The following is a 12,596-nucleotide window of genomic DNA, read 5'->3' as shown; positions in this document are numbered from 1 at the left end:
TAGCCTCAGGTTATGCTTTGAGACCGGTCTGGCTTCTTTCAGGTCAAGATGTCTGTGATTGGTAAAGAGAATGGGAGTCATTCAATATGAGCCTCCAATAATTCCCATTGGAAATGGGTCCGAGGGCCAGCACTTGTCTTAGAGATTGTTAGTGATTCTGGGAACAGAGAATCATTTGTCAATCATTTGTCATCTGTGACATTCTGAGTAGGTAGGCTACATTTACAGTTACACTGACTGCCCAACCCAACCTATGGCTCAGCTTAAGTTATTATTTTACTGATCCATCTACATTGATACATTTTGAATATAAATAGGACGGTGACACTACAGAATTTGTTCACAATGAAGTCACTCTGAAGTATGTTATGTATTTAGCATTGACTTCACACGAAAATGGTATCGTAAGGAGTAACCCAAAACTGGTCCATGATGCCAGTGACATCACTCGTTGACAGCAGGCGGGGAGGAGTGGCATTTCAATCTTCCACAAGAAAAGTTAACTGCCCTCAGAACTAACCTTACTTTGTTCATGTTTTTGAGGATGTTATATTGTACTCTTTGAATAAGAAAAACAATGATTTTAGGCTATCCGGGGCACGCGTAACTACGCACACGGCAGAGAGCGGGAGAAAAAAAGTGGCCTTCGGAGGACTGAGGACTGACAGAGAGGACGGATAACTTTCCCTGGTACTATCATAGACACAAGAAAATTTGACATAATGGAAACAAATGGGATCAACGGCAAACACGGTAAAAGCTACAGAAACTTTGTTTGGTTTTATTATGAATCAAATCATTTATTGATCAAGACGTTTTAAAAAAGGTTTCATGTTGTCATCTGAAGCCACATGAATAGGATATGTTTGATTTGTTTTGATTTGTTTTCGTTGTTTTACTCATTTAAATGTACAACTGTTGATTGTGATTGTCACGCTCTGACCTTAGATATCTCTGTTTTCTTTATATTTTGGTTAGGTCAGGGTGTGACGAGGGTGGGTATGCTAGTTTTTGTATTGTCTAGGGTTTTTGTATGTCTAGGGGTTTTGTATGTCTAGGTAATTTGTATGTCTATGGTGGCCTGATATGGTTCCCAATCAGAGGCAGCTGTTTATCGTTGTCTCTGATTGGGGATCATATTTAGGCAGCCATTTCCCTTTTGTGTTCGTGGGTTCTTGTTCTATGTTTAGTTGCCTGTCTGCACTATTCATATTAGCTTCACGGTTCGTTTTGTTCGTTTGTTCAGTGTTCATTATTTTAATAAATATAGAATGTACGCATAAAACGCTGCGCCTTGGTCTCATTCGTATGACGAACGTGACAGTGATGGTCTTGACCAACAACATTCCAATTAGTTTACGACAGGTATATAATTACTGGAATCGCTATTATGCTGTTAGTCATAATGGTTACTCATAGGGTAATATAATACACAGCCATAACCTACATGAATCAACACCAATTATTTATCAATAACCAGCTTCAGCAGTCTATATGTATGTATGCACTGTATGTATGTATCTCAGTCAATCCAACTGCTCTCATCTAAATCAAATAGATACATATGTTCTATGGGGATATGTTCTATGGGGATACGTTCCATGGGGAGAAGTTCTACGGGGATAAGCTCCATGGGGATAAGCCCCCATGGAGATAAGTTCCATGGGGATATGTTCCATGAGGATACGTTTCATGGGGATAAGTTCCATGGAGATATGTTCTATGGGGATAAGTTCCATGGGGATATGTTCTATGGGGATAAGTTCCATGGGGATAAGTTCCATGGGGATAAGTTCCATGGGGATAAGTTCCATGGGGATAAGCCCCCATGGAGATAAGTTCCATGGGGATAAGTTCCATGGGGATAAGTTCCATGGGGATAAGTTCCATGGGGATAAGTTTCATGGGGATAAGTTCCATGGAGATATGTTCTATGGGGATAAGTTCCATGGGGATATGTTCTATGGGGATAAGTTCCATGGGGATATGTTCTATGGGGATAAGTTCCATGGGGATAAGTTCCATGGGGATAAGTTCCATGGGGATAAGTTCCATGGGGATAAGCTCCATGGGGATAAGTTCCATGGGGATAAGCTCCATGGGCTGGGTATGAAATGTGAACGTCATCATCCCCCATATTCTTTACCAACTGCCCACACGACAACACTAAAGCAACTTTTCTCTGAGGGCACACTTGGATTTGAAAAAAGATATGTCTGAGGTTTTGGTTTAATTGCATTCCACCTGTAGTCAAACGGTGTGGCCTTCGTCTGGACCGTCTAGACTCTATGCCCTATATTCAATTCAATCCAGTCCATGGACCCTTAGCCCCTATCCCCTACTACTGGGCACTTCTGTTTGACCCTCAGCCCCTACTGCTGGGCACCTCTGTTTGATACCTAGCCCCCACTGCTGGGCACCTCTGTTTGATACCTAGCCCCTACTGCTGGGCACCTCTGTTTGATACCTAGCCCCCACTGCTGGGCACCTCTGTTTGATACCTAGCCCCCACTGCTGGGCACCTCTGTTTGATACCTAGCCCCCACTGCTGGGCACCTCTGTTTGATACCTAGCCCCCACTGCTGGTTACTTCTGTTTGATACCTAGCCCCCACTGCTGGGTACTTCTGTTTGATACCTAGCCCCCACTGCTGGTTACTTCTGTTTGATACCTAGCCCCCACTGCTGGGCACCTCTGTTTGATACCTAGCCCCCACTGCTGGGCACCTCTGTTTGATACCTAGCCCCCACTGCTGGGCACCTCTGTTTGATACCTAGCCCCCACTGCTGGGGACCTCTGTTTGATACCTAGCCCCCACTGCTGGGCACCTCTGTTTGATACCTAGCCCCCACTGCTGGGCACCTCTTTTTGATACCTAGCCCCCACTGCTGGGCACCTCTGTTTGATACCTAGCCCCCACTGCTGGGCACCTCTGTTTGATACCTAGCCCCCACTGCTGGGCACCTCTGTTTGATACCTAGCCCCCACTGCTGGGCACCTCTGTTTGATACCTAGCCCCCACTGCTGGGCACCTCTGTTTGATACCTAGCCCCCACTGCTGGGCACCTCTGTTTGATACCTAGCCCCCACTGCTGGGCACCTCTGTTTGATACCTAGCCCCCACTGCTGGGCACCTCTGTTTGATACCTAGCCCCCACTGCTGGGCACCTCTGTTTGATACCTAGCCCCTACTGCTGGGCACCTCTGTTTGACCCCTAGCCCCCACTGCTGGGCACCTCTGTTTGATACCTAGCCCCTACTGCTGGGTACTTCTGTTTGATACCTAGCCCCCACTGCTGGGCACCTCTGTTTGATACCTAGCCCCTATCCTCTACTATTGGGCACTTCTGTCGGTCTGAATTGGATAGGTGTATCCATAGCCTTATCTAAATATAAGGATAGGACAGTGGCTATAGGAGAGTGGCTATAGGAGAGTGGCTATAGGAGAGTGGCTATAGGACACCGGCTATAGGATAGGGGCTATAGGACAGGGGCTATAGGATAGGGGCTATAGGACAGCGGCTATAGGATAGGGGCTATAGGACAGGGGCTATAGGATAGGGGCTATAGGACAACGGCTATATGAGAGCGGCTATAGGATAGGGGCTATAGGATAGGGGCTATAGGACAGGGGCTATAGGACAGTGGCTATAGGACAGGGGCTATAGGACAGGGTCTATAGGATAGGGGCTATAGGACAGCGGCTATAGGACAAGGACTATAGGACAGCGGCTATAGGATAGGGGCTAGGGGACAGCGGCTATAGGACAGCAGCTGTAGGATCGTCTTATAGGTTTTATAGTGTGTTCGGTCTTCGGTCTGTTGCGTGTAGAATATCCTAGCCTATTCATGGCACCAATGTCTTTTAGGGCCAGTCTTGTGATCACGGGGTAGCCTACTCTTCGTTTTGGCCTCATGTGAAATTACAGAAGGCTACCTGTAGGCTGTATCCTTACGCTTTTCAGACGCATTGGGATGTGGCCCCTTGAAAGCGTCTTCGCTACGGTATGTTTGATTGTCTGTTAGGGTAGGCTACACTACGGTTTTTCAAAAGCCAACACGAAACCTTGTCTGGCGATAATAACGGACATTTAACTTGTCTGTAAAGGAATGCCTTTTATGAAGCGGACTAAAATCCATCACTAGGCAACCAGAACTGCCAATCAAATAATCTCAAACTGCTGCGCGTAGACCATTCTCCTAAAAAAGTACTTTAATGTTTGTCAAATACCGTTTAGTAGAAATAAAACACATCTAGCTACCATACAATAAAAAACTGCATAAAAAACAGCAGCACATCAATCAACGACGTTTATTGTTGTCAGAGAATAAATACATGACATTTTACACCGGAGCAGAATTCTACTGTCTGAAAAGGTACAGACCTGATGAGACACTTTTTTGTTTTTTATTGTCTGAAAAGTTATCAATTGTCGCTATAGACATTACTGTAGCTGTGTCTGTACGGGGTGGTAGTAGATAACTTAATTGGCCGGCTCCTGCGGTCAAACATAGGTAATATGTTCTTCATTGTAAATTAAGTGACATTTTATGATTTGTTCTTATCGTTTTAGCGGAAAACCGAGAGAAAAAAATTGCCTTTTAAATGTTAAGAAAAATGGTCCGTTTGCCACATCCCTAGTATCGGATAGTGGCTATAGGATAGTGGTTAGTGGTCCATTTTGAATTCAGCTGAGCTAGGAAATGCAGACAGTTGAGAGTGAAGTGAACCAATCCTCTCCTAGCTAAATATCTAGCCTAAATCTTGTTTGTCTCAGTCTGAATCATTATGTGGCTCACTTTCTGGTTTCCATAGGATACTCACCATACTCCCCATTCAGTGGTATGTTGTTTACAGTAGCTGCTGGCAGGGTTATAACTTCATTTTGCACAAAACAATAAGATATTTCATAACTGTAAGGAGATGACAAAATACCCTGCAATGATGGAGGTTATATCCTTTTCATACAATCTAGCCTTTTGGGGGCCCTACGTGAAATTTGATTGGGAGGCCCCCCACCTCGCGGCAAAATATTTTAGTGCTGCAATTCTAACTCTGGTAAATTGAGACCCAACTGAGTCCGTTAATGCCTGGAACCGGCCCTGCACACAATGTCTTCTAGAATCTCACCACAAGAGGGAAGCCTAGTCTCATTATCAATATCATCCAAGTACAGCTGTCTCAGGCAAAGTAAGGTAAGGTAGGCAGGCTATCCATAATGAAAATAATCACATTTGGCAGATGCCATTTCTTATAGTATGACTCCTATAAATAGTACGCCATCATTCATGATATTGATCATAAACATTTACATTTGGATATTGTATTTTTTAAATGTATGTTATGAATGATGGCATAGGGCTACTTAGTATACTAGTATATATCACGACACTTTAGTTAAAATTATGCTGATTTAAACCGAGCATAACCATCTAATAGCATATGCAGCCAGTATCAGGTCAGTAACACAGTGGCATTTTTTTATTGAGATTTTTTTTTAAATTCTAGTGTACTGTACACGCAGTGAAAACGCGAAAACACGTAACAGGTGCTTTCTCCTTGCCGTAACCAGCTCTTGCCTATCGCTTTACTGAGGAGTGGAGTTGACTGTAAAATGATTAGTGAACTTTTACCTTTGAGTAGTACACGCCCTCTAAGAAAGATCCTTTCAAAACGCCAAGCAGGAATAGTATTCTCGCAGACAAGACATTTTTGTTTTGTAACAACGGATACTATTTGTAAGGAATTTAAGTCACAATGCAATGCATACAAAGGCAGCCCAAACGCACCAGATCCGAGGAATTACTTCATAATGAAAAAAGCAAGAAGGTTACGCGTTTAAATGTGAAACTGTTGGGTAAGTTTACTTATCTAACCCACGGGAACACCTGTGATATTGTAAGATGTTGCGTCGACCATTTGACAGCTGTTTCTACCTGCGACTGTAGCCAATATATACGGTGACACATTATCACTAGGTCACCTAATAGGCATAGCACTTCCAATGACTGTATGGAGGCAGTAGTACCTGGGATCAGCTGGCATGACTTTCAAACACCTTTTTAAGTCTTTCTATCATTTGCCACAAACGTAAAAAGGCTCAGATTATTTAACATTCAAAAGCACTATCCCTACACTATCTAAATTCAATAGCACTCTTTCCATACTTCCTACAGTTATATAGTATTGTAGCGACCCTGGTGTAAATGTGCGGATATCGACTCTGCCACTGAAAACATGGTTTTGTGGCACAGTCGATTTACGCGGGGCAATGGTGGTTGAGGGATGGTTGGTTGATGATGGTTGAGGGCTCAGACCGCACTCCCTGCCTGTTTTTTTTATGGATTCGTCCAGGCTGTTATGTTTATGTTTCGCATGTTACTGTTTAATAATACATTAAAATAACAAGCTCAAGTGGCGGAAGTCGATATCCGCGATTATACACCAGGGTCGCTACAGTATTTATAAAGATTATATAGCTCACGCTTTTGATGAGGCCACACAAAAATGCTTAATAACTAATGATTAGTAAATGGTTTATAACGACCTATATTACACATATTATGGTTGGATTAAATGATGAATAAATGACAAATGCTTTATTTCGTGGCGTTATTATAAAGTGCCCCAGATAGTTTATGCTTCCATGTGGTTATTATGGAATACAAAACTGTCAACTTCAGTGACAATTATATCTATTTAGTTCAACTTGGTGTGTCTGGGGGCATGATGTGGAGTAACCTAAACAAACCTAAAGCAACTCGAAAATCGTGAAGATCTGAACACTGGAAGCTCCCTATAACCATTTTGAATTAGGTTAGGGGACAGACTGGTCCAACTCGAGGTGTCATGAATAAAATGCCCCCCCCCCCCCCCCCCCCCTCCCTCCCTCCCTCCCTCCCCAACATTAAATATTATCACATGACCCTCCCCTTGTACTGTATAGAATTAACCCAAAATAATGTTTACGACCAAAAAGAACTATAACAACCTTGTGTTTATTTAACTAGGCAAGTCAGTTAAGAACAAATTATTTTTTTGCAATGATAACATGGGAACAGTGGGTTAACGTCCTTGTTCAGGGGGCAGAACGACAGATTTTTACCTTGTCAGCTTGGGGATTCGATCTAGCAACCTTTCAGGTTACTGGCCCAACGCTCTAACCACTAGACTACCTGCCGCCCCTCCACTCTAACCACTAGACTACCTGCTGCCCTTCCACTCTAACCACTAGACTACCTGCCGCCCCTCCACTCTAACCACTAGACTACCTGCCGCCCCTCCACTCTAACCACTAGACTACCTGCCGCCCCTCCACTCTAACCACTAGACTACCTGCTGCCCTTCCACTCTAACCACTAGACTACCCGCCGCCCCTCCACTCTAACCACTAGGATACCTGCTGCCCCTCCACTCTAACCACTAGACTACCTGCCTCCCCTCCACTCTAACCACTAGACTACCTGCTGCCCCTCCACTCTAACCACTAGGATACCTGCTGCCCCTCCACTCTAACCACTAGACTACCTTCCGCCCCTCCACTCTAACCACTAGACTACCTGCCGCCCCTCCACTCTAACCACTAGACTACCTGCCTCCCCTCCACTCTAACCACTAGACTACCTGCTGCCCTTCCACTCTAACCACTAGACTACCCGCCGCCCCTCCACTCTAACCACTAGACTACCTGCCTCCCCTCCACTCTAACCACTAGACTACCTGCTGCCCTTCCACTCTAACCACTAGACTACCCGCCGCCCCTCCACTCTAACCACTAGACTACCCGCCGCCCCTCCACTCTAACCACTAGGCTACCTGCCGCCCCTCCACTCTAACCACTAGGCTACCTGCCGCCCCTCCACTCTAACCACTAGGCTACCTGCCGCCCCTCCACTCTAACCACTAGACTACCTGCTGCCCCTCCACTCTAACCACTAGGCTACCTGCCGCCCCTCCACTCTAACCACTAGACTACCTGCCGCCCCTCCACTCTAACCACTAGACTACCTGCCGCCCCTCCACTCTAACCACTAGACTACCTGCCGCCCCTCCACTCTAACCACTAGGCTACCTGCCGCCCCTACACTCTAACCACTAGACTACCTGCCGCCCCTCCACTCTAACCACTAGACTACCTGCTGCCCCAGCAATGTTTATAAACGTTTATATAACGACTTTGCCACTTCAGCATGCTTTTGTGGCACAGTCGATGCCACACAGGGCTAAGGGCCAGAAGGTTAAGGGTTCACCGACCACCACAGACGAGCTCACTCTCCCTGCCTGTTTCATTACTCTACAAACAGAGCCGGCTGCAGACAATGATCAGCTAGGGGGAAATCAGATTTTCAAAATGTTGATGCCATATTTATAATTATATAAAATATATGCAACGAATTCTCCACCAACAGGCTACTATGCCAATACACCACACAACCAATAAACAAAGCATAGCGGCTTAATTAAGGCACTTCAAAATCATGGTTTGTGTTTTCAACACTACAATAAACAGACTATGTCAATGTTTACAAACAGAAAATACCATCTTCCCTTGACAAGTCTTGACAATCTCAGAATTTCATTAAACATTTTGGTGTTTTGTAACAGATGCCTCTTTCCATTCATCAATTGGTCGCTGCCCAGTTTGGATTGATGGATTCGATGGATTTGATTTGTCAGTAGAAAAAAAAAAACATATGTGACCGACCGCCTTCATTCAGTCTTATGTAGCAAAATTTGAAATTGTTTTTTTTTTTTTTACGTTGGATAAAAGCAGAGACACAGAGCTACAAAATGGTTTATCATACACTGCATTTGAGGAACAATGGGAAAATAATTCTGCTTTGAAAGTTGATAAACTTGTAACTTAACTTTTGAGAAAATGGCCTCTTGGTTTTGGTACCTACTGGAGAGCTCTTCTTTGTCTACACCCATTCAGCTAGCTAGCTAACAGTACACATTCACTTGAAATGAAAAGACTTTATGTCAAAATTAGAAACGTGTAATATCTGAAAACGTAGCTAGCTAGACTATCTTACCCGTGGTCTGAAATCGGAGTAGATAGCCAGAGCCAATTTACCAGCTATGTTTATCAACAGTTGTCGCAGTGACTTTCTATTGAAATGGATACCCGCATAGTGGCGTTTTTTGTTAAGACATGTAGCTAGCTAGCTAGCTAGGTAAACAATGAACCATAATCCCAACTCACGACAATACTACCCTGCATGAATCTGCAGGTAGCTAACCAACCAGGTTCAATGTTAGCTAGCTAACATTAGGCTATAACTAGCCAAGCAAATAGCAGTGGTGGAAAAAGTACCCAATTTTCATACTTGAGTAAAAGTAAAGAAAAGGACTCAAGTAGAAGGGAAAGGCATCTAGCAAATACTACTTTAATAAAAGTATTTTGGTTTTGAATGCATCAAAAAGTAGAACTATAAATCATTTAACATTTCTGTCACGCCTGCTCCCGCTCCCCCTCAGGCTGCCCATCATTACGCACACCTGTCACCATCTGTAATGAACACGATGGGAGACGGAGAGCTGGTTTCAAGCGCAGGGCGCAACAGGTGTATATTTGTAAAGGACCACAGGAGGAGGCAGGTAGCTGGGTCCACGGGCAGGCAGAAGGTCATACACAGGAGGAGGCAGGTAGCTGGGTCCAGGGGCAGGCAGAAGGTCATACACAGGGGGTACAAAAAGGCAACATTACAGGCAGGGAAAAGGCTAGTAACGTCATCCGGGAGATCAGGCAATAGGTTGATAACAGGCTAAAGTACAGGCAGGGAATAGGGAAAATGCGTCGTTAGTGAGGCAGGCCAAAACTATCATACACAGGAGGATTCAATTACGGGAAAAACCGAGCTCTGAATAGAAGTGTGTCACAAAGCAAACAATACCTCACAATGATGGGGTGCAAAGAACTGAACTAAATAGTGTGTGATAGTGACATACAGGTGTGTGAACAGGTGATCAGAATTCAGGTGATTGAGATCTGGAAAGTGAGCTGCGTTCAGGGGATCTACCTTGTTTGAGAGTGTGAGTTGGAAGTAGACGTTACACCATCATTACGCGGATCAGCGCAATATTGGACTCACCTGGACCCCTTCACTTTGTTGATTTCCCCTTCAATATCTGTCTGTTCCTCAGTTTGTTCCCCGTGTCAGCATTGATGGCGTTATGTTTTCCCCTGTCCAGAAGCTGTCCTTGTTTGTTTCTTGTCCATTAAATGATCACTCCGTGTACTTGTTTCTCGTCTCCCAGCGTCGGTCCTCACAATTTCTTATTGTGATAAATAAAGGGGGCATATAAGCATTTATAAGCATACAATGAAAGCTCTTACAATATTCAATGACTACATTTCTCTAAAACAGGTTATAGACCAAATTATTAAGGTGAGGCACATGGGCTACTAACATCTTACTACACAACATACACTTAGTATTACTTTCTTAACTACAGTATACACATCTCCCTGGCATATTACATCATTTATGCAGCAGCATACAATAAATGTTTGGACTCACCTTGTTGTGCTGTGCTCACTTGAACAGGAAGGTGGGGCGGTGGTGCCTCGTGGGTAAATTTTGTCATCAAAGTCTGGCATTCTCTGGATTTATGGTGCTTTACAACATTGGAACACAGGATTGATGGTTGCTGATAATGGACCTCTGTACGCCTATGTAGATATTCCATAAAAAAATCTGCCGTTTCCAGCTACAATGGCCATTACAACATTAACAATGTCTACACTGTATTTCTGATCAATTTGATGTTATTTTAATGGACAAAAAATCAGCTTTTCTTTCAAAAACAAAGAACTTTCTAAGTGACCCCAAACTTTTGAACCGTAGTGTATATATTTTTTTACATTGTTTGAAAACTGATATGTGACACAGTAATGGCAAAATAACATGCAAAACAGGCAAGCCCCCCCCATTATGTGACTTGTTTCAGGAAACTAAGCGTATCTCGCACGTAACTACTTCACAGGAGAGGCATTTGAACGCAAACATTTATGTTTGATCAAAATAAAAACCACCCTCCCCTCCCCTGTGGCCAATAAAAACCACCCTCCCCTCCCCTGTGGCCAATAAAAACCACCCTCCCCTCCCCTGTGGCCAATAAAAACCACCCTCCCCTCCCCTGTGGCCAATAAAAACCACCCTCCCCTCCCCTGTGGCCAATAAAAACCACGCTCCCCTGCCCTGTGGCCAATAAAAACCACCCTCCCTCCCCTGTGGCCAATAAAAACCACCTTCCCCTCCCTTGTGGCCCAGTAAAAACCACCCTCCCTCCCCTGTGGCCAATAAAAACCACCCTCCACTCCCCTGTGGCCAATAAAAACCACCCTCCCCTCCCCTGTGTCAATAAAAACCAACTTCCCCTCCCCTGTGGCCAATAAAAACCACCTTCCCCTCCCCTGTGGCCAATAAAAACCACCCTCCCCTCCCCTGTGGCCAATAAAAACCACCCTCCCCTCCCCTGTGTCAATAAAAACCACCTTCCCCTCACCTGTGGCCAATAAAAACCACCCTCCCCTCCCCTGTGGCCAATAAAAACCACCTTCCCCTCCCCTGTGGCCAATAAAAAACACCTTCCCCTCCCCTGTGGCCAATAAAAACCACCCTCCCCTCCCCTGTGGCCAATAAAAACCATCCTCCCTCACCTGTGGCCAATAAAAACCACCCTCCCTCACCTGTGGCCAATAAAAACCACCTTCCCCTCCCCTGTGGCCAATAAAAACCACCTTCCCCTCCCCTGTGGCCAATAAAAACCACCCTTCCCTCACCTGTGGCCAATAAAAACCACCCTCCCCTCCCCTGTGCCAATAAAAACCACCCTCCCCTCCCCTGTGGCCAATAAAAACCACCCTCCCCTGTGGCCAACCTTCCCTTATTTTGTACGACCCCTCTCACCCAGTAAATTTCGATCTGTCCCTTATAGGCTACATTATTTATTTATTCTTTTTTTATTGATTAAGACTTTTTTTATTAAGTCTTCTTCTTACAGTATCACTTTATTGTCTTCATAGTCTGTATTTTATATCTTTCCATCCTGAGGGAGACGTGAACCTCCAATAATAACCTGCCTTTATTGCCTCTACAGTAGCTACTATCCTCCTGACACCGTCTCTCCCGTCCTCAGGTATGGAGGGGGACACAGACCTCCAGTTCCTGCTGGTGGGTGGAGACCTTCTGAAGGTGAGATCTTCCTCCTGGAAGAAAACCCGCTTCTACAAGCTACAGGAGGACTGCCAGACCATGTGGCACGAGTCCAAGAAGACCTTCAAGTCCAACCAGACCTGTGAGTGCTTGTCCGTGAAAACCACCATGGTGGAAATCCGTCCACAATGTGTGTATGACTGTCCATCTCCCCGACCGTCTGTCTCTCTAGTGTGGTGGATAGGAGTTTGTTGACTCTCTGTTCTGTTTTCACTGTTCTTCTATGATGTCCATTGGAAGATGGGGTGGATTTAGGAGGTTAATAAACGGGGGTTTAATTTCAGGGGGAACACTTAGATCGACACTCGGCTTTAACATTGCAGATAGGTTGTAGCTTCCATCAATGTAATTGTCTGCATCACTTCCAATCCCCC

General features: G+C 44.8%; 1 protein-coding gene across 2 annotated transcripts in view; it reads left to right on the top strand.

The window, feature by feature from the left end:
- The first annotated feature begins 451 nt into the window (after window positions 1-451).
- Window positions 452-12,596, top strand: part of LOC139550136 (1-phosphatidylinositol 4,5-bisphosphate phosphodiesterase delta-1-like) — a 48,988-nt gene continuing 36,843 nt past the window's right edge. Inside the window, exons 1-2 of one of the 2 annotated variants that reach the window (XM_071360787.1) lie at window positions 452-753; window positions 12,146-12,304. In XM_071360787.1, coding sequence (XP_071216888.1) covers window positions 723-753; window positions 12,146-12,304 — 190 coding nt within the window. In that variant the 5' untranslated portion in view covers window positions 452-722. Of the gene's footprint in view, window positions 754-5,453; window positions 5,859-12,145; window positions 12,305-12,596 lie in introns of those variants that run through there. The other variant, XM_071360785.1, reaches the window with a different exon arrangement.

The sequence above is a fragment of the Salvelinus alpinus genome, chromosome 23 (genome assembly GCF_045679555.1).
Source record: "Salvelinus alpinus chromosome 23, SLU_Salpinus.1, whole genome shotgun sequence".
NCBI lineage: Eukaryota > Metazoa > Chordata > Actinopteri > Salmoniformes > Salmonidae > Salvelinus > Salvelinus alpinus.
The sequence above is the reverse complement of the archived record's forward strand: the minus strand, read 5'-3'. Positions and strand labels throughout refer to the sequence as shown.